At 45.2% G+C, this 22,655-nt stretch overlaps 1 protein-coding gene across 1 annotated transcript; it reads right to left on the bottom strand.

The window, feature by feature from the left end:
- Positions 1-355: 355 nt before the first annotated feature.
- Positions 356-21,265, bottom strand: LOC115102374 (synaptophysin-like). The gene is made up of 7 exons (XM_065005444.1): positions 21,205-21,265; positions 19,663-19,728; positions 1,931-2,055; positions 1,510-1,708; positions 1,116-1,307; positions 664-996; positions 356-444 (listed from the first exon to the last, which is right to left on the bottom strand). The coding sequence occupies exons 1-6, from the start codon at positions 21,220-21,222 to the stop codon at positions 694-696; spliced, it is 903 nt and encodes a 300-aa protein (XP_064861516.1). The 5' UTR covers positions 21,223-21,265; the 3' UTR covers positions 356-444; positions 664-693.
- Between the last annotated feature and the right edge of the window lie 1,390 nt (positions 21,266-22,655).

The following is a 22,655-nucleotide window of genomic DNA, read 5'->3' as shown; positions in this document are numbered from 1 at the left end:
ACTAATATGGAGTGCACAATTTTTCAACTGTGTACATATATTTATATATTAATATGTTGATATTTACACAGCACAGACAAATACATTCTTAAATACTACTACCATTATTGTCCATTTAAGTGTTATTCCCTTATAAGATTGATCTTTGTAGTTTTTTGTATATTGTATTCAAGTTTTTCCTCATATGACCAAATGGAAAACCCCCTGTTGTCTTCTACAGTTAAATACATCAACAGAAGAAACAGCATGTTACTGTAAGGACCCATTTCCCGCTCACCAAAATAACCCAAACGGACACGGTGTTGCTAAATTCCCCTCCCAAGACCCCACCGTCTTCCATCCCTCCCTCCTCTTGTCAACTCACAGATGCACAAACAGACAAACAGAGGAGTGGGGAATTGTGGATGGTGGTCAGGCACCACACTCCCAAATCACAGGGTGGCCCTGGAGAGAGAGAGAGAGAGAGAGAAGGAGAGAGAGAGCGAGAGAGGAGAGAGAGAGAGAGAGAGAGAGAGAGAGAAATAAATAAATAAATTACAACTAATGTATACATAAAGCCACATAGTCTGTATTCCCTTTGGAAGAGTAACATTTATACAGTATTTCTCAGTCGATTACCTCGGGAATTCTCAGTGTTGCTCCAACATATGTACTGACACTCACCAGCTTCCAGATGCTGTAGGGTGGACCAGCTCACATCTGATTGGCAAAGGAGGTGGGCTGCTGTTCGTATCCCCCCTGCTGATAGTCTCCGCCTCCCTCGGTGTATCCGCCCTGGCCATAGTCAGGCTGGTAGCCTCCCTGGGTGCCGGCATAGGCGTCCCCCTGTTGTGCGTAGCCCTCTTGCCCATAGCCTTCCTGGCCAAAGGACTCTGGAGCAGGCGCCTTCTCCTGGGAAGGTGCATACGTGCCTCCGAAGGCTGCCATCCAGCCGGTCTCTTTGAACACGAACCACAGGTTTCCTCCCCACAGGATCAAGTTCAGGAAGCCAAACGCCTGGGGGATGAATTGAAAAAAAGAAGAAGAAGAAGTCAATATGTAGTAGTACAGTTTTTTTCTGTCATATCCTCAGCAGTCAGCACTTTTACTAAATACACCAATCCTGAAAAACTTACCACAGATGTGTTGAGACCAGAGACGACAGGGTCGTGGACTTCACGGCAGCGGTTCTCCGGTTCGTCGCAGGCCTCGATCAGTAAGAGGACCTTGTCTGGGTCGGTGGCTGCCTTCACATCCGACAAACCTTTAGCCCAGGCAGAAGAAGCCACCAGCCAGAAGAAGGTGAACACAGACGTCACAACGAAGTCCTGAGGAGCATCAAGTTATAAATCATGAGACACATGCATCATCATCAATCTCAAATCCTCAACAGAAATGTAATCAATCTCATCAGCGTCATCATCATTAACGTCATTATCATTACTAGAATATGAATAATAGTAGCAGAGGTAGTGGAATATGGTTTGGAAGATGCCTACTAGATACAAGAAGATTGAAAGACAAACTCACAATCTGGGCTCCCTTGCAGCCTTCACGGTATTTCTCCAGAACGAAAACGTACACAGAAAGGGCTGCCATGGAGTAGAGGAAGGAGAAGACACCGACGGTGACAAAGAACTCAGCTGAGGAGGAGTAGTCTCCGATCAGGAACAGACGCTCAGGGCTTTCCCCCTTACAGGTTGGGGCATCGAAGTACACCTGATGTAGCCTGGCAAGGACAAGGGACAGAGAAAGACAGAGAAGATGGGAATCAGAGAGAGAGAGAGAGAGAGAGAGAGAGGAAGAGAGACGTCAAATTGGGTTAATATAGTTTAATATAGATTAATATTCCATCCATGACGTTTGCAGCCCAGTGGTACTGTAAAAATGACCGACAAACCATATTTGTGTGGGTTCAGGGGGCTACGTGTGACTGATTAGGCTTACTGACCTGAATGGATACTCAAACTCCACCTCAATGCTCAGGTCACTCTCTGACCGGTTTTTACACTCCACACTCATCTTGAACATGCCAGAGTAGCTGCCGCATGTCGAGAAAGCAAAGATAGCAAAGATCTGAAAGATACAGGGGGGGGAGAGAAGATGAGAAGAGTTAGAGACAGGACGTCAAAGTTAAAGGAAAGTGAAAGAGAAGAGGCTGAACAATTTAGTAGTGAGATCAAAGGAATGGGGAAAAAATAGGGTTGTAAGGATGAGACATGTGGGGAGAAGCAAAATACATCTAATAAATGAGAAATGTGGGGAGAAGCAAAATACATCTAATATGTATAGTGTGTTTCAGTGTTCAGTGTTTTCTTTATTAAATATCAAGATGAACACAAACCACGCCGCGTTTTGGTCCTCCGATCCTTCTCGCCTCTCCTCTTCAGATGAAGAGGAGGAAGACAGTGACATAATAAATGAGAAATGTGGGGAGAAGCAAAATACATCTAATAAATGAGACATGTGGGGAGAAACAAAATGCTTCTATTAAATAAGAAATGTGGGGAGAAGCTAAATACTTATATTAAATTGCACTTATACTGGAATGAGTCTTTGGAGATTGTGCTCTGTCTAGGAATTAGCATAACCCTAGTTTGGTCTGAAATAGGTGTTGATGAAAGGAAAGTCCATGCAGTATAATGGCAACCCCCGCTAAAGGTCTACTGTTACTGAAGAAGCTGACACTGTGGTTTCACCACCTGCTGTGTCTTCTGCACTCCAATGTTCCACCAATCACAGCAGGCTGTTGACAAAGGCACCCAGAGTGCAAATCAATGTGGCTATATCGCCAGGTTACAGAGCTACACTTGTTGCCATGGTTACCCCGACACCTAAAGTTGTGCACTTGAGCTATTAAGAAAATACAAGAAATGTAAAATAACATGTTTGGTTGATATGGATGTCCTATCTGTTGTACCAAATAAGTTATGATCTACTCTTGGCATCAGGCTACATTACTACAGTAGTAGAGTACTTTAAACCCAGCGCTTGTGCACGTGAACGCTTATCTACTCTCTTACACACACACGAGCGTGCACATAGACACACTCTCACACATAGGAGATTAGAAAGCCAGCTATTTTTACCACACCCTCCCTTCCCTGCAGGCCAGATCCGATTGGATGGAAAATCCGGCTATTAATCTGACGGAGGTGCTCCTCCATCTGTCGCTAAAGGACGCTGCACAGGGCTACTGTACACACACAGTCACACACAGTCATGGACGCATGTGTGAGCAGCTGCAAAAATACACACACACGGACAAGTGCACCTATCTGTATACCAATCTGCTCTCATACTCTGGAATACAATTGCTGTAAATACTCAGAATATATTTCAACATGGCTTTGTCGAGCCTTCAAATATACACAGATTCATCCACACTTCTCTATTGATGAAAAACAGTACAGATGGTACTCCTAACTTATTTCCTCGTCTCATTTATATCTACAGCACTAACACAGTCACACCTCCTCCACTTCCTCTCCTTATCAACAGGTTTTAATAATGATTGTAGAGGAGTGTGAGGGGAGAGGATGATACTTTTAGTTAGAAGAACAGGCAGATCTAGCACCAGGCTACTTAGCTCTCCCACATCCTTCAACATAGTTACTCTAAATTCACAACGTTTGCCAAATGATCCTCTTGTAAGATTGTAGTCTATTATTCACAGTAACATAGATGATCATCATTTTCCTTGATATGCAACAAACAAGAACTTCAAGGCCTGGTTAATTAAGATGCTTTGTCTGTTCACACTGATTTGCTGGTTGCAACAAGCATCTGCTAACCATGTGTATGTGACCAAGAAAATTTGATTTGATTTGAATTGAAACAAATGATAGTCCCACTAACCACAAAGCCGATGGGATGGAAGAATTCTGTGTTAGCTGTGGAATGCTGTGGAATGCTGTGGTAGCCATGCTGGTTAAGTGTGCCGTGAATTCTAAATAAATCACCAACAGTATCACCAGCAAAGCACCCCCACACCATCACACCTCCTCCTCCATGCTTCACGGTGGGAACCACACATGTGGAGATAATCCGTTCACCTACTCGGTGTCTCACAAAGACATGGCTGTTGGAACCCAAAATCTCACATTTGGACTCATCAGACCAAAGGACAGATTTTCACCAGTCTAATGACCATTGCTCATGTTATTTTGGTCTCTTCTTTTTATTGGTGTCCTTAAGTAGTGATTTCTTTGTAGCAATTAGACCATGAAGGCCTGATTCACACAGTCCCTTCTGAACAGTTGATATTTAGATGTGTATGTTACTCTGTGAAGCATTTATTTGAGGCTGCAACTTCTGAGGCTGGTAACTTTATTGAACTTATCCTCCGTCAAAAGTTTTTTTTGTGGGGGGTTCTTTATTTGACTATTTTCTACATTGTAGAATAATAGTGAATACATCAAAACTATGAAATAACATATATAGAATCATGTAGTAACCAAAAAAGTGTTAAAAAAATCCAAATATATTTATATCTGAGATTCTTCAAAGTAGCCACCCTTTATCTTGTTGACAGCTTTGCACACTCTTGGCATTCTCTCAACCAACTTCATGAGGTCATCAAGCTCGAGACCCTGGGTCTCGACCCCGCCCTATGCAACTGGGTACTGGACTTCCTGACGGGCCGCCCCCAGGTGGTGAGGGTAGGTAACAACATCTCCACCCCGCTGATCCTCAACACTGGGGCCCCACAAGGGTGCGTTCTGAGCCCTCTCCTGTACTCCCTGTTCACCCATGACTGCGTGGCCATGCACGCCTCCAACTCAATCATCAAGTTTACGTACGACACTACAGTGGTAGGCTTGATTACCAACAACGACGAGACGGCCTACAGGGAGGAGGTGAGGGCCCTCGGAGTGTGGTGTCAGGAAAATAACCTCACACTCAACGTCAACAAAACAAAGGAGATGATTGTGGACTTCAGGAAACAGCAGAGGGAGCACCCCCCTATCCACATCGATGGGACAGTAGTGGAGAGGGTAGTAAGTTTTAAGTTCCTCGGCGTACACATCACGGACAAACTGAATTCGTCCACCACCACAGACAGCGTCGTGAAGAAGGCGCAGCAGCACCTCTTCAACCTCAGGAGGCTGAAGACATTTGGCTTGTCACCAAAAGAACTCACAAACTTCTACAGATGCACAATCGAGAGCATCCTGTTGGGCTGTATCACCGCCTGGTACGGCAACTGCTCCGCCCACAACCGTAAGGCTCTCCAGAGGGTAGTGAGGTCTGCACAACGCATCACCGGGGGCAAACTGCCTGCCCTCCAGGACACCAACACCACCCGATGTCACAGGAAGGCCATAAAGATCATCAAGGACAACAACCACCCGAGCCACTGCCTGTTCACCCCGCTATCATCCAGAAGGAGAGGTCAGTACAGGTGCATTAAAGCAGGGACCGAGAGACTGAAAAACAGCTTCTATCTCAAGGCCATCAGACTGTTAAACAGCTACCACTAACATTGAGTGGCTGCTGCCAACACACTGACTCAACTCCAGCCACTTTAATAATGGGAATTGATGGAAATTGATGTAAAATATATAACTAGCCACTTTAAACAATGCTACTTAATATAATGTTTACATTCCCTACATTACTCATCTCATATGTATATGTATATACTGTACTCTATATCATCTACTGCATCTTTATGTAATACATGTATCACTAGCCACTTTAAACTATGCCACTTTGTTTACATACCCTACATTACTCATCTCATATGTTTATACTGTACTAGATACCATCTACTGCATCTTGCCTATGCCGTTCTGTACCATCACTCATTCATATATCTTTATGTACATATTCTTTATCCCTTTACACTTGTGTGTATACGGTAGTAGTTTTGGAATTGTTAGGTTAGATTACTTGTTGGTTATTACTGCATTGTCGGAACTAGAAGCACAAGCATTTCGCTACACTCGCATTAACATCTGCTAACCATGTGTATGTGACAAATAAATTTGATTTGATTTGAGGTAGTCACCTGGAATACATTTAAATTAACAGGTATGCCTTGTTAAAAGTCCAGTTGTGGAATTTCTTTCCTTCTCAATGTGTTTGAGCCAATCAGTTGTGTTGTGACAAGGTAGGGGTGGTATACAGTAGATAGCCCTATTTGGTAAAAGACCAAGTCCATATTATGGCAAGAACAGCTCAAATAAGCAAAGAGAAATGACAGTCTATCATTACTTTAAGACATGAAGGTCAGTCAATCCGGAAAATTTCAAAACTTTCTTCAAGTGCAGTCACAGAAACGATCAAGCGTTATGATTAAACTGGCTCTCGTGAGGACCACCACAGGAAAGGAAGACCCAGAGTTACCTCTGCTGCAGAGGGTTAGTTCATTAGAGTTACCAGCCTCAGAAATTACAGCCCAAATAAATGTTTCACAGAGTTCAAGTAACAGACATCTCAACATCAATTGTTCAGAGGAGATTGTGTGAATCAGGCCTTCATGGTCAAATTGCTGCAAAGAAATCACTACTTAAGTACACCAATAAGGAGAGACTTGATTGGGCTAAGAAACATGAGCAATGGACATTAGACCGGTGGAAATCTGTCCTTTGGTCTGATGAGTCCAAATTTGAGATTTTGGGTTCCAACCGCAGTGTCTTTGTGAGACACCGAGATTTTGGGTTCCAACCGCAGTGTCTTTGTGAGACACAGAGTACGTGAACGGATGATCTCCGCATGTGGGATTCCCATCATGAAGCATGGAGGATGAGGTATGATGGTGTGAGAGTGCTTTGCTGGGGACACTGTCTGTGATTTATTTAGAATTCAAGGCACAGTATGACTACCACAGCATTCTGCAGCGATACGCCATCCCATCTGGTTTGCACTTCGTGGGATTATCATTTGTTTTTCAACAGGACAATGACCTAACACACCTACAGGCTGTGTAAGCGCTATTTGACCAAGAAGGAGCGTGCTGGGGTGCTGCATCAGTTGACCTGGCCTCCACAACCACCCAACCTCAACTCAATTGAGATGGTTTGGGATGAGTTGGACCACAGAGTGAAGAAAAAGCAGGCAACAAGTACTCAGCATATGTGGGAACTCCTTCAAGACTTTTGAAAAAGCATTCCAGGTGAAGCTGGTTGAGAGAATGTCAAGAGTGTGCAAAGCTGTCATCAATGCAAAGGGCGGCTACTTTGAAGAATCTAAAACTTAAAATAAAATCTCAAATATTTTGATTTGTTTAACACTTTTTTGGTTACTAAATTATTCCATGTTATTTCAAAGTTTTGATGTCTTCACTAGTATTCCACAATGTATAAAATAGTGAAAATAAAGAAAAACCCTTGAAATGAAACATGGTGAAGCCCCACAATTGCCCTCGCTAGAAGCCTGTGTTTCAGACATAAGGAAGTGGATGGCTGCAAACTTTCTACTTTTAAACTCGGACAAAACAGAGATGCTTGTTCTAGGTCCCAAGAAACAAAGAGATCTTCTGTTGAATCTGACAATTAATCTTAATGGTTGTACAGTCGTCTCAAATAAAACTGTGAAGGACCTCGGCGTTACTCTGGACCCTGATCTCTCTTTTGAAGAACATATCAAGTCTATTTGAAGGACAGCTTTTTTCCATCTACGTAACATTGCAAAAATCAGAAACTTTCTGTCCAAAAATGATGCAGAAAAATTAATCCATGCTTTGTCACTTCTAGGTTAGACTACTGCAATGCTCTACTTTCCGACTACCCGGATAAAGCACTAAATAAACTTCAGTTAGTGCTAAATACGGCTGCTAGAATCCTGACTAGAACCAAAAAATGTGATCATATTACTCCAGTGCTAGCCTCTCTACACTGGCTTCCTGTCAAAGCAAGGTCTGATTTCAAGGTTTTACTGCTAACCTACAAAGCATTACATGGGCTTGCTCCTACCTATCTCTCTGATTTGGTCCTGCCGTACATACCTACACGTACGCTACGGTCACAAGACGCAGGCCTCCTAATTGTCCCTAGAATTTCTAAGCAGCTGGAGGCAGGGCTTTCTCCTATAGAGCTCCATTTTTATGGAACGGTCTGCCTACCCATGTCAGAGACGCAAACTCGGTCTCAACCTTTAAGTCTTTACTGAAGACTCATCTCTTCAGTGGGTCATATGATTGAGTGTAGTCTGGCCCAGAAGTGGGAAGGTGAACGGAAAGGCTCTGGAGCAACGAACCGCCCTTGCTGTCTCTGCCTGGCCGGTTCCCCTCTTTCCACTGGGATTCTCTGCCTCTAACCCTATTACAGGGGCTGAGTCACTGGCTTACTGGGGCTCTCTCATGCCGTCCCTGGAGGGGGTGCATCACCTGAGTGGGTTGATTCACTGATGTGGTCGTCCTGTCTGGGTTGGCGCCCCCCCTTGGGTTGTGCCATGGCGGAGATCTTTGTGGGCTATACTCAGCCTTGTCTCAGGATGGTAAGTTGGTGGTTGAAGATATCCCTCTAGTGGTGTGGGAGCTGTGCTTTGGCAAAGTGGGTGGGGTTATATCCTTCCTGTTTGGCCCTGTCCGGGGGTGTCCTCGGATGGGGCCACAGTGTCTCCTGACCCCTCCTGTCTCAGCTTCCAGTATTTATGCTGCAGTAGTTTATGTGTCGGGGGGCTAGGGTCAGTTTGTTATATCTGGAGTACTTCTCCTGTCCTATTCGGTGTCCTGTGTGAATCTAAGTGTGCGTTCTCTAATTCTCTCCATCTCTCTTTCTTTCTCTCTCTCGGAGGACCTGAGCCCTAGGACCATGCCCCAGGACTACCTGACATGATGACTCCTTGCTGTCCCCAGTCCACCTGGCCGTGCTGCTGCTCCAGTTTCAACTGACCTGAGCCCTAGGACCATGCCCCAGGACTACCTGACATGATGACTCCTTGCTGTCCCCAGTCCACCTGACCGTGCTGCTGCTCCAGTTTCAACTGTTCTGCCTTATTATTATTCGACCATGCTGGTCATTTATGAACATTTGAACATCTTGGCCATGTTCTGTTATAATCTCCACCCGGCACAGCCAGAAGAGGACTGGCCACCCCACATAGCCTGGTTCCTCTCTAGGTTTCTTCCTAGGTTTTGGCCTTTCTAGGGAGTTTTTCCTAGCCACCGTGCTTCTACACCTGCATTGCTTGCTGTTTGGGGTTTTAGGCTGGGTTTCTGTACAGCACTTTGAGATATCAGCTGATGTACGAAGGGCTATATAAATACATTAGATTTGATTTGATTTGATTTGAATGAGTAGGTGTTCAAACTGACTGGTACTGTCACGCCCTGATCTGTTTCACCTGTCCTTGTGCTTGTCTCCACCCCCTACAGGTGTCGCTCATCACCCCCAGTGTATTTATCCCTGTGTTTTCTGTCTCTCTGTGCCAGTTAGTCTTGTTTGCCAAGTCAACCAGCGTTTATCTCCTAGCTTCTATTTTTCACAGTCTCTGTTTTTCCTAGACCTCTTGGTTTTGACCCTTGCCTGTCCTGACAGAGAACCCGCCTGCCTGACCATTCTTCCTGCCCTGACCTCGAACCTACCTAACGCCCTGTACTGTTTGGACTCTGACCTGGTTAATGAACTGTTGCCTGTACCCGACCTGCCTTCTGCCTACCTCTTATGTTATAATAAATATTGGAGCTCAACCATCTGCCTCCTGTGTCTGCATATGGGTCTCGCCTTGTGCCCTTATAGGTACTGTATATATGGGGGATTGGAAGTTATGCAGACAATTATATTGATGGAAGCCACAATCTATCTATCTGCAATATTAAATCTGACAATATTAAAGCTGATAATATCCCACTATGCCCTCCGACAAACCATCAAACAGGCAAAGCGTCAATACAAGACTAAGATCGAATTGTACTACACCGGCTCTGACGCTTGTCGGATGTGGCAGGGCTTGCAAACCATTACAGACTACAAAGTGAAGCGCAGCAGAGAGCTGCCCAGTGACACGAGCATATCAGGTGAGCAAAACTACTTATATGCTTGCTTTGAGGAAAATAACACTGAAACATGCATGAGAGCACCAGCAGTTCCGGAAGACTGTGTGATCACGCTGTCCGCAGCCGATGTGAGTAAGACCTTTAAACAGGTCAACATTCACAAGGCCGCAGGGCCAGATGGATTACCAGGACGTGTACTGCGAGCATGCGCTGACCAACTGGCAAGTGTCTTCACTGACATTTTCAAACTCTCCCTGTCCGAGTCTGTAATACCAACATGTTTCAAGCAGACCACCATAGTCAATAGTAATCTACCTAAATGACTACCGACCCATAGAACTCACGTCTGTAGCCATGAAGTGCTTTGAAAGGCTGGTCATGGCTCACATCAACACCATTATCCCAGAAACTCTAGACCCACTCCAATTTGCTTTACCGCCCTAACAGATCCACAGATGATGCAATCTCTATTGCACTCCACACTACCCTTTCTCACCTGGACAAAAGGAACACCGATGTGAGAATGCTATTCATTGACTACAGCTCAGCATTCAACACCACAGTGCCCTCGAAGCTCATTAATAAACTAAGGACCCTAGGACTGAACACCTCCCTCTGCAACTGGATCCTGGACTTCCTAACGGGCCGCCCCCAGGTGGTAAGGGTAGGTAACAATACATCCACCACGCTGATCCTCAACACATGGTCCCCTCAAGGGTGTGTGCTCAGTCCCCTCCTGTACTCCCTGTTCACTTATTACTGCACTGCCAGGCACGACTTCAACACCATCATTAAGTTTGCTAATGACACAACAGTGGTAGGCTTGATCACCGACAACGACGGGACTGCCTACATGGAGGAGGTGAGAGAGCTGGCTGTGTGCTGCCAGGACAACTTCTCCCTCAACATGATCAAGACAAAGGAGATGATTGTGGACTACAGGAAAAAGATGACCGAGCACCCCCCCCCCCCTCCCCCATTCTCATCGATGGGGCTCTAGAGGAGCAGGTTGAGAGCTTCAAGTTCCTTGGTGTCCACATCACCAACAAACTAACATGGTCCAAGCACACCAAGACAGTTGTGAAGAGGGCACAACAAAACCTATTCTTCCTAGGGAGACTGAAAAGATTTGGCATGGGGTCCTCAGATCCTCAAAAGGTTCTTCAGCTGCACCATCGAGAGCAGCTGACTGGTTGCATCATCACTGCCTGGTATGGCAACTGGTCGGCCTCCGACTGCAAGGCACTACAGAGGGTTGTGGGTACGGCCCAGTACATCACTGGGGCAAAGCTTCCTGCCATACAGGACCTCTATACCAGCCGGTGTCAGAGGAAGGCCCTAAAAATTTTCAAAGACTCCAGCATCCTAGTTATAGACTGTTCTCTCTGCTACAACACGGCAAGCAGTACCAGAGCGCCAAGTCTTGGTCCAAGAGACTTCTAAACAACTTCTACCCCCAAGCTATAAGACTCCTGAACATCTAATCAAATGGCTGCCCAGACTATTTGCATTGCCCCCCCCCCCCTTTACACTACTACTCTGTTGCTACTCTCTGTTGTTACCATCTATGCATAGTCACTTTAATAACTCTACCTACATGTACATCTTACCTCAGTTACCTCGACTAACCGGTGCCCCCGCACATTGACTCTGTCCCGGTACCCCCCTGTATATAGTCTCGCTATTGTTATTTTACTGCTGCTATTTAATTACCTGTTACTTCCATTTCTTAATTAATATTTGTATTTTTTGTATTTTTGTATTTAAACTGCATTGTGGGTTAAGGGCTTGTAAGTAAGTATTTCACTGTAAGATATACAGATCTACACCTGTTGTATTCGGTGCATGTGACTAAGAAAATTTGATTTGATTTAACCCCCCCCCAATAAAAAACACACGAGTACACACACTCTCTGAGTTAGAATCAGCACCGTTTATAACTACCTGCTCATCAGATTTTATAGCTGAGTCAGACAAGACTGAAACCACAGATATTCCTAAATAAACGAGGGTAAATGGATAACTGAAGTTAATATATTGATTGATACAAGAGTATAAATGGACATTGTAGGACCACAAGTCTAGCCATCAACATGTAAGTACTGGTTGTATGCTCTCAAGCTTATTTCTGCTGCCGAGTTTGGCAGGAACCCAAAGTGTGATGGAACTAACAGCTTCAACCAATCACACCTCCTCTAAGCAAGGGGCAGTGGAGTGGGCAGAGAGCCCAGGCAATAAGTCTGCAAAGCTTTAACATATAAACTCATCACACTATACACTCCTACAATCAGCAGCTTTGATGAGCAACACCTGTAACCACTTAGAGAATACTCAAATCAAATCACATTATATTTCTCACATGCGCCTAATATATCGTGAAATGCTTACTTACAAGCCCTTAACGAACAGTGCAGAGTGAGAAAATATTTGCTAAATTAACCCGTTTTTTTTGTTTTAAATAACACAATAAAATAACAATAACGAAGCTATATACGGGGGGGTACCAATACTGAGTCAATGTGCGAGGATTCAGGTTAGTCAAAGTAATTGAGGTAATATGTACATGTAGGTAGGGGTAAAGTGACTATGCATAGATAATAAACAGTGAGTAGCAGCAGCGTAAAAAAAGGGGGGTGCAAATAGTCCAGGTAGACATTTGAGGAACTGTTCATCTGTACTGGCTAGAGTGTTACAGATCTGAGGGATACATTATTATCAATTCAATGGATAGCTCAATTGAAGTCCAGCTCTGTCAATGTATTGACCACACAGTATGAAAACTGGTCTTACAGTACAACGATGCACTGAATGAATCACTAAAGCAAATCTGTAAATTGAGCAGTAAACTGTAAATCCCAGGTTAAGACACAATAACCCTCTTTCACAAGCATAACCTGGGGCAGGGTGTTGTTATGGTAGACACAGTGGTTAACCACTCTCTATACAGCTTTAAGGTTGTTTGGGGAGATTTCAATGTGTCTCCCATCATCCATCAAAACTAGGCTTCGTCAGCACACAGCTCCCAAGAGAGAGTACAACAGCAATGAGTCATACACACGCACACACACTAATGCACACATACACATATACTCTCTCCCATACACACACACTCGCTGTCTCCATCTCTCTCACACACACACACGCACACACACACACACACACACACACACACACACACACACACACACACACACACACACACACACACAATCATCATTGATTCATTCTCAAAGAAACACAAAACAGGGTTGAGGATCCTAAAGCACAAACATATATTTTCCGCACTACACATCTAGGCTATAGTGACAGAGAAGAATCTAGGCTATAGTGACAGTCCATTTATCTCGCTGTAGTACAGAGGGCAACACCCTAGGACTTCTGCTTTCAGAAGATTAATAATTCAAACCAATAACACCCATGTGACCTTCAAATCCATCACACATGCAGAAAATCAGGAGCAGCAAGGTGTGTGTGTACTGTACAGGTACTGTATTGCCATATGAATGAACTGACATGACGCATGATTATAGGCAGGCTAATCTGTAGTGGATAGACTACATAACATATATAGTATGGTAAGGTCACAGTAGTTCCGGTGCATTGGCTGAGAATTTCTGTTTAGGAGGTTGTGGAGACCCTGCTAGTTTCGTTAGTATCTTTTCCTAAACATCTACCCCCAGAACATAATCAAGCATCTGATGCAATTACGCAAGGTTTTAGTTCCGGGTTTCCGAGATTTTAGCTAGACCTATCTTAAATTACTGTAATGCAACCGTGGAGCTACTTGTAAATGGAAAGTTTACGTTCTTGGAAAGTTTACGTTCTGAGAACAGAGCGGTCGCATCTGCACTCGGTCCGCAGGTAGTATTACATTTCATTACATTTCATTATAGTACAACGGTTTGATTTGTCTAATCTTAGCAATTTTTCTTCTTAGCTAGCTACATAGCCGTCTTTGTATCATAGATAATTGCGTAATTATCGTATTTCGTCGTCCTAACGCAGTCTACACCGCCCTGCAGCTAGCTAGCTACCTAACGTCTACCGTTAGCTAGTCCACCGTCTACCGATTAGCAGCACAACTTACACTCAACTGAACGACTTGATTAGTGTAGTGTTAGCTAGCTACATAGTTGTCTTTGCTGTCTTCGTATCCAAGATAATTGTGTAGTTAGAGTGTGTAGTTTTAGAGTGATTATCTTAATTTACCGAGGTTAGCTAGCCAGCTATTTGTCGTCCTTAACGTAACAGAACTTCCGCACTCAACAATCCGGTCGCATTTCGCTTCGCTCCACAGGTAGTATCAAATTTTTCATTTCATTAAAGTACAACGGCTTGATTTGTTTGATCGTAGCTAGCTACATAGCTAGCTACATAGCCGTCTTTGTATCAAAGATAATTGTGTAGTCTTGAGCGATTTCCTAGGTTAGCTAGCCAGCTATTGTCGTTCTTTTAACGCAACGTAACGTAAATCAACACTGCTAGCTAGCCAGCTAGCCCCAAATAGCAGCACAGTAGCACAGTAGAAACCATTACACTCAACGGAACGACTTGATTAGTGTAGTGTCAACAACGCAGACACTGCCAGCTAGCCTACATAGTCAACAACGCAGCCTCTGCCAGCTAGCCTACTTCAGCAGTACTGTATCATTTTAATCATTTTAGTCAATAAGATTCTTGCTACGTAAGCTTAACTTTCTGAACACTCAAGACGTGTAGTCCACTTGTCATTCCAATCTCCTTTGCATTAGCGTAGCCTCTTGTGTAGCCTGTCAACTATGTGTCTGTCTATCCCTGTTCTCTCCTCTCTGCACAGACCATACAAACGCTCCACACCGCGTGGCCGCGGCCACCCTAATCTGGTGGTCCCAGCGAGCACGACCCACGTGGAGTTCCAGGTCTCCGGTAGCCTCTGGAACTGCCGATCTGCGGCCAACAAGGCAGAGTTCATCTCAGCCTATGCCTCCCTCCAGTCCCTCGACTTCTTGGCACTGACGGAAACATGGATCACCACAGACAACACTGCTACTCCTACTGCTCTCTCTTCGTCTGCCCACGTGTTCTCGCACACCCCGAGAGCTTCTGGTCAGCGGGGTGGTGGCACCGGGATCCTCATCTCTCCCAAGTGGTCATTCTCTCTTTCTCCCCTTACCCATCTGTCTATCGCCTCCTTTGAATTCCATGCTGTCACAGTTACCAGCCCTTTCAAGCTTAACATCCTTATCATTTATCGCCCTCCAGGTTCCCTCTGAGAGTTCATCAATGAGCTTGATGCCTTGATAAGCTCCTTTCCTGAGGACGGCTCACCTCTCACAGTTCTGGGCGACTTTAACCTCCCCACGTCTACCTTTGACTCATTCCTCTCTGCCTCCTTCTTTCCACTCCTCTCCTCTTTTGACCTCACCCTCTCACCTTCCCCCTACTCACAAGGCAGGAAATACGCTCGACCTCATCTTTACTAGATGCTGTTCTTCCACTAACCTCATTGCAACTCCCCTCCAAGTCTCCGACCACTACCTTGTATCCTTCTCCCTCTCGCTCTCATCCAACACTTCCCACACTGCCCCTACTCGGATGGTATCGCGCCGTCCCAACCTTCGCTCTCTCTCCCCCGCTACTCTCTCCTCTTCCATCCTATCATCTCTTCCCTCTGCTCAAACCTTCTCCAACCTATCTCCTGATTCTGCCTCCTCAACCCTCCTCTCCTCCCTTTCTGCATCCTTTGACTCTCTATGTCCCCTATCCTCCAGGCCGGCTCGGTCCTCCCCTCCCGCTCCGTGGCTCAACGACTCATTGCGAGCTCACAGAACAGGGCTCCGGGCAGCCGAGCGGAAATGGAGGAAAACTCGCCTCCCCTGCGGACCTGACATCCTTTCACTCCCTCCTCTCTACATTTTCCTCTTCTGTCTCTGCTGCTAAAGCCACTTTCTACCACTCTAAATTCCAAGCATCTGCCTCTAACCCTAGGAAGCTCTTTGCAACCTTCTCCTCCCTCCTGAATCCTCCTCCCCCTCCCCCCTCCTCCTCTCTGCAGATGACTTCGTCAACCATTTTGAAAAGAAGGTCGACGACATCCGATCCTCGTTTGCTAAGTCAAACGACACCGCTGGTTCTGCTCACACTGCCCTACCCTGTGCTCTGACCTCTTTCTCCCCCTCTCTCCAGATGAAATCTCGCGTCTTGTGACGGCCGGCCGCCCAACAACCTGCCCGCTTGACCCTATCCCCTCCTCTCTTCTCCAGACCATTTCCGGAGACCTTCTCCCTTACCTCACCTCGCTCATCAACTCATCCCTGACCGCTGGCTACGTCCCTTCCGTCTTCAAGAGAGCGAGAGTTGCACCCCTTCTGAAAAAACCTACACAGTCGATCCCTCCGATGTCAACAACTACAGACCAGTATCCCTTCTTTCTTTTCTCTCCAAAACTCTTGAACGTGCCGTCCTTGGCCAGCTCTCCCGCTATCTCTCTCAGAATGACCTTCTTGATCCAAATCAGTCAGGTTTCAAGACTAGTCATTCAACTGAGACTGCTCTTCTCTGTATCACGGAGGCGCTCCGCACTGCTAAAGCTAACTCTCTCTCCTCTGCTCTCATCCTTCTAGACCTATCGGCTGCCTTCGATACTGTGAACCATCAGATCCTCCTCTCCACCCTCTCCGAGTTGGGCATCTCCGGCGCGGCCCACGCTTGGATTGCGTCCTACCTGACAGGTCGCTCCTACCAGGTGGCGTGGCGAGAATCCGTCTCCACACCACGTGCTCTCAACACTGGTGTCCCCCAGGGCTCTGTTCTAGGCCCTCTCCTATTCTCGCTATACACCAAGTCACTTGGCTCTGTCATAACATCACATGGTCTCTCCTATCATTGCTATGCAGACGACACACAATTAATCTTCTCCTTTCCCCCTTCTGATGATCAGGTGGCGAATCGCATCTCTGCATGTCTGGCAGACATATCAGTGTGGATGACGGATCACCACCTCAAGCTGAACCTCGGCAAGACGGAGCTGCACTTCCTCCCGGGGAAGGACTGCCCGTTCCATGATCTCGCCATCACGGTTGACAACTCCATTGTGTCCTCCTCCCAGAGCGCTAAGAACCTTGGCGTGATCCTGGACAACACCCTGTCGTTCTCAACTAACATCAAGGCGGTGGCCCGTTCCTGTAGGTTCATGCTCTACAACATCCGCAGAGTACGACCCTGCCTCACACAGGAAGCGGCGCAGGTCCTAATCCAGGCACTCGTCATCTCCCGTCTGGATTACTGCAACTCGCTGTTGGCTGGGCTCCCTGCCTGTGCCATTAAACCCCTACAACTCATCCAGAACGCCGCAGCCCGTCTGGTGTTCAACCTTCCCAAGTTCTCTCACGTCACCCCGCTCCTCCGCTCTCTCCACTGGCTTCCAGTTGAAGCTCGCATCCGCTACAAGACCATGGTGCTTGCCTACGGAGCTGTGAGGGGAACGGCACCTCAGTACCTCCAGGCTCTGATCAGGCCCTACACCCAAACAAGGGCACTGCGTTCATCCACCTCTGGCCTGCTCGCCTCCCTACCACTGAGGAAGTACAGTTCCGCTCAGCCCAGTCAAAACTGTTCGCTGCTCTGGCCCCCCAATGGTGGAACAAACTCCCTCACGACGCCAGGACAGCGGAGTCAATCACCACCTTCCGGAGACACCTGAAACCCCACCTCTTTAAGGAATACCTAGGATAGGATAAAGTAATCCCTCTCACCCCCCCCTTAAAAGATTTAGATGCACTACTGTTCCACTGGATGTCATAAGGTGAATGCACCAATTTGTAAGTCGCTCTGGATAAGAGCGTCTGCTAAATGACTTAAATGTAAATGTAAATGTAAATGGGTAGAATGCTCTGGTCTGCCTGTGTGCTGCTGTATCCATGGAGGTTAGTTAACCATGTGACCCAGAGAAGCAGCGATGTGATGTTCAAGCACTAGCAGTCCCCCGGGGAAGGACTACAGACAAAGTCATTCTGTCAGATTTGTTCTCTCAGTCTCTGCTGCCCTGTGTTATTCTGTCCTGCTGTGAATTAGAGTAGAACATTGTTTGGGTATCTTCTGATGATAATCTGATGTTGCTTTGTGTATGTAGGTCTATGTGTCTTCTCATATATTCATCCTATTCTTTCAATCAACCAATTGTCGTGGCGTTCTACCAAAGTGAGTCAAAATGGAACATGGAAGGAAGCGACGTTATTACTTTTACCTTCCTCAATGAGGGCATACATGGATTTGTTCTGTTTAGCGACAGTGTGTGTGAGTAAGTGGTGAGTAATAGCTGTGTATCGTCAGCGTGTGTGTGTGTTTGTGTGTGTGCGTGTATCTCTTTGAGTTAGCATGTGTGTGCTAGTTCTTATGCTGTAATTACAAATAGTTGAGAAAGAAGCGGTGTTAGAGAGGTGTAAAGTGCTAGAGAGGTGTTCCTAATTACAGATTGAATACATAGTGCACAGTACATTCATATTTTGTCCAAATTATTACAGTAATTCCTGCTTTACATCATTATTCTCAGTGAGATTCAATGAGACTCTTCTTTGTAGAATTGAGATAGCCTATCATCATAGAAGAATAGATCTAGCCCTTGGCACAAAACATTTTGGCAGAGGGGTCACACTGTGCCTCCAGTGTTACTGAATAAAGAAAAAAAAGAGAACATCAAGAATTGATGTGCATGCCAAGTACATTTTGTGATATTGGCCTGTGGAATGCTTTATCACAGATTCATCATGAATTGTCCATCAAAGATGGTCATGCTGCAGCACAATACAACGGATGGTCGAGGTGTATAATATAGAACATTGTGGTGATTTTGTAACATGAAGAATTGTAAAGGTAAACAGACTTGTAAAGGTAAGCAAATAGCACTTACAGCGGAGATTCAGATTCAGCACCATGGAGAGCGGTCAATTAAAACCTGCGATTTGACATTTCAGAACCCCTGACAGTGGACAGTGCCTGTTTCAGGCGATGCTGCAGCAACGTCAATGCAGCACTTCCAAAACATGAAATTGTATTTAAAAATAAAAGGTAACACTATGTGATTAGACCTAGGAGTGAGCAACTACACAGCTCATAAAGAAGCAACTATAGTAACTACACCTAAATGCATGAAATATGGTCACCAGATAGATTACAGGTCAAAAGGTTAAGGTGCTGTGAGAACCATATGGTGGATCAGATAGGTCTACACAACAAACTCCACAGGGGAGGAGACAGAAACGGTGGGCTGGATGATTTGAACAGAGATTTGTAACAGTTACCATGATCGAATTACAGTAACATGGTATAACTGAAACGACATCGAGCTTTCAAGAGACCTGCTTGCCGGTGGTGACCGAGTAGCAGCAGGGAGTAGGAGGATGGGCAGTGTCATCCGCCTCGCGCTGCCTGTGTGTCGTCACGAGCACAAAGCTTCACGTAGCTTTTTCTGACCTCTGCGTGACAGAAGGACACGTTCTGACACCGTACAGAGACACAGCATCACTATAACAGGGCCTACCTATAGCATAATATATTAGCCTATCATTTATAGATTTTAAGTGTATTGGTTGAAACCATCACAGTGAGATTTTATGCATGCAATAGTCCTACGTAATACTCTCCGTAGACTTCCATAACCACGCATGCACGCAGAAAGGATACGTGCGCGCACTTTGACATCTCACACGCTCACTCCCATCATAAACCAAATAATGAAACATTGTATGAAAACGGTAACTTACCCATTGTAGGATTTTCATAAATCCCAAAGGCTGTTTGATTATGGTGAACTGCCCGGTGGCCACCAACTATCAACACAGAAATCAACATTGTCTTCAGAATTTATCGAAAAGCTTAGATTCTTTACAAATTAAAACACTCGAATGAGTACTCACAATCATAAGCCGTGCGCACAATCAAGCATCAGGACACATAGGTTATCTGACAGACTCGAATGATCGATTGGATGCTTGTAGTGTGTATGCCTACATGAATTGTCAGCATATATGTTGTTAACCCAGAGTTTGGACTTGTCAATTATTTTCAATGTATTTTTCGGGAGCGGTGATACGATAATCTTTCTCATGCTGTCATTTGTTCGCATGGTCATCACAAAAGGCTAGTACGCTACAGTAATTGTATTGTTTTACTTGGGGCGCGACAGGCCGGGTGACAAAGCACACATCGTTTAGGGGAGACGATGGAGAGGGAAGGAGAGACAGAGCGAGAGAGGGAGGAAGAGCGATAGACTGCCAGTATTAGAATTAGACAAAGCTGCTTATCACACACGTTTCTCTGTTCCCCAACGCTTGACTGACAAGCACTCTACTAGGAATTGAGACAGAACTAAAAGCTCAAGTCACCGGGGTGGGCCCTTAGTTTTTGCTATAATTTGTAAACCCTTGCCATGTGCGGGTGAATGCGCCCCATCAGTCGCAAATGAAAGCGGCGTGTCGGTCTGTGAGCGCCACGCCGAAGCCATAGACTATCGACTCACCTCGCCATATTTTACTTTTAACCCCCGGTCGGTCTGCCGCCCCTAATAAATTGATGGGCCTATTATAAACCTTGCTACATTTAGAGACGCATCACGTCTTATATTGCGGTATTCACAAAATAGGATCAGTCGCTTGATTTTCAGTCTCCTTTCCACCCTATGACATAGGCTGCCCTGCACACAACACATAGGCTTAATAGATAGACTATGAGACAAATAACCCCCTCACAACACATTCAGTCAACGATTCTATTAGTTAAATAGCAGTGGCTGTGTGCAGTGCAGAGCAATTATCTCTGCATGTCCTACTACCAATAGCTGTCAGCTCAAATAATAACCTGGATGTGTTGAGCCTATTTGTCTGCGTGTTTTGAAATGCTGTTCAAAAATAATAATAATTGCGCAGAGTATCTTGTCCAATTCTTTGGACTTTTGGACCATGGTCTATTTATGAGCCAACCGCTCCACTGCACCAGTCCATTGCTGGTGCAAAATTGGCTGAACCACATGCAATCTATCACGCCTCTATTGCGGTGTTTTGCGGTCAGTGCTCGGCAATTCGTTCACATGAGACGACCACTAGAAGCACTGCATTTCAGACTAACGGTCCGCGGCTTTACAATCACAGCGCGCCCTCCTCCTGTTATGATGATGGTCTATTGTTTCCCCCAAACTGCTACAGTGTCAAAGTGCGCATTCTGCAGGAGTGCCAAACGATGGCTCATCAGATATTTAAATTAAATGAAAACAATGTTTGATATTGCTGATTTTCATCCCAGAGCCCTACCTGGTTCACAACATCCATCTTGGCCGCCTGCTTGTCGATAAGAGGATCAGAGGGGTGGGGGGAGGGAGGCGTTACATTCTGAACAGCCCACCGGGGGACAAGGGTAAAGAGATGGGAATAGCTGTAATACGTCATAAACTCGTCGGGGACATCTGGAGCGTAAAGACGTCAGAGAAGTCATTGGACATAGAGTAATGACGAGCTCGACAGCCTGGCCAATCATATGGCTGCATTATCCTAGGGGACTACAGAGATTGCCACAGGGATAACAGAGAGACTACACTAATGTGTGCATGCTTGCGTCTTTTACTACGTTGGTTAGGAGGTGGGCACTGGGCAGGTGTAACATTTCAACATTATATTGTAGAATAAAATCGAGCCGCACTGCCAACAAGTCTACGCTTCAGGGCTTCAGTTTCGACGCTCATACATCTGTAAACCATTTCACACTGTTTGATACTATTAAGCCTACTACCATTGTGTTTTATTGTCACATTACACCAACATGACAGGCAACGGATCTAAAAGTGCCTAATACATCTATGGAGTTATATTCTATCTGCTTTATAACACAGTATTTTGTATCACCTTTCCGGCTGCTCATGATGTGAGAAATCAAACAAGATCTCCAGTAGCCTAGTTTAAGCAGCGGGCGCTGACCATGACCAGGCTTGCAAGTCCTTATTTATCTTCCTTTCTGAAAAAACAATAACACCTGAAAATCACCCACTAAGCCAAGTGTTGCCATGGTAATTAAAGAGGAGTTTCTAAATGTAGAATGGAGTGGGAACGAGGAAACACAGATGCTCTCCATCTGCCAGTGCACTAATGAGTCATTATGGAATTCATGTGTTTCTTTTGTGTGCGTTTTGTTCCTTAAGATCACGCTCTATAGTTGTTTAGATATATACAGTGCTTACCAGATTACAAATAACTACATGCTTACCCATTATTTAACACAAGTCCTGTCTCCACTATGTTTAATGACGGAATTCCAGTGTCACTAAATGATCTGCATTACAACTTTGAGAAAAAGACATGACACTTTATTGATTGTACACACAGAAATACCTGACATTTCAAAGTATTAGCAGTCACAATAAAACAAAACTAACAATTGTTATTATTACGTTTACAAGCTGCTTTCCTCTTGACCGCATATGTACATAAATCCGAAGTCAGAGTTTCTCACCGAGGAAGACTACGGTGACTGTCATGAGAATCTTCTGTGGCATTTCTGTTGACATAATCATACATGACATGGTTCAAATGTCTAATGCTAACGCTAGGCTAATGCTTCACTGGGCCACTGACACGATACACACACAAACCCTGTTTCATGATCTGTAGTTACAACTGGAGCTCACTTGCACAACAGACAAGGTGTTTCTTTATTTATTGGATTTATGCCTCTGCTTTTAATATATTTCTATGGTCTTAGCAGGGGGATT

Source organism: Oncorhynchus nerka, linkage group LG20, assembly GCF_034236695.1.
Source record: "Oncorhynchus nerka isolate Pitt River linkage group LG20, Oner_Uvic_2.0, whole genome shotgun sequence".
NCBI classification, from domain to species: Eukaryota; Metazoa; Chordata; class Actinopteri; order Salmoniformes; family Salmonidae; genus Oncorhynchus; species Oncorhynchus nerka.
The sequence above is the reverse complement of the archived record's forward strand: the minus strand, read 5'-3'. Positions and strand labels throughout refer to the sequence as shown.

Bases quoted from the DNA above. Each gene is read 5' to 3' on its own strand.
- LOC115102374 (XM_065005444.1), bottom strand. The intron at 1,308-1,509 runs GTGAGTTTGTCT...GATGCTCCTCAG, and splicing joins GCTGCAAGGGAGCCCAGATT to GACTTCGTTGTGACGTCTGT. The intron at 997-1,115 runs GTAAGTTTTTCA...TTCATCCCCCAG, and splicing joins CTGGTCTCAACACATCTGTG to GCGTTTGGCTTCCTGAACTT.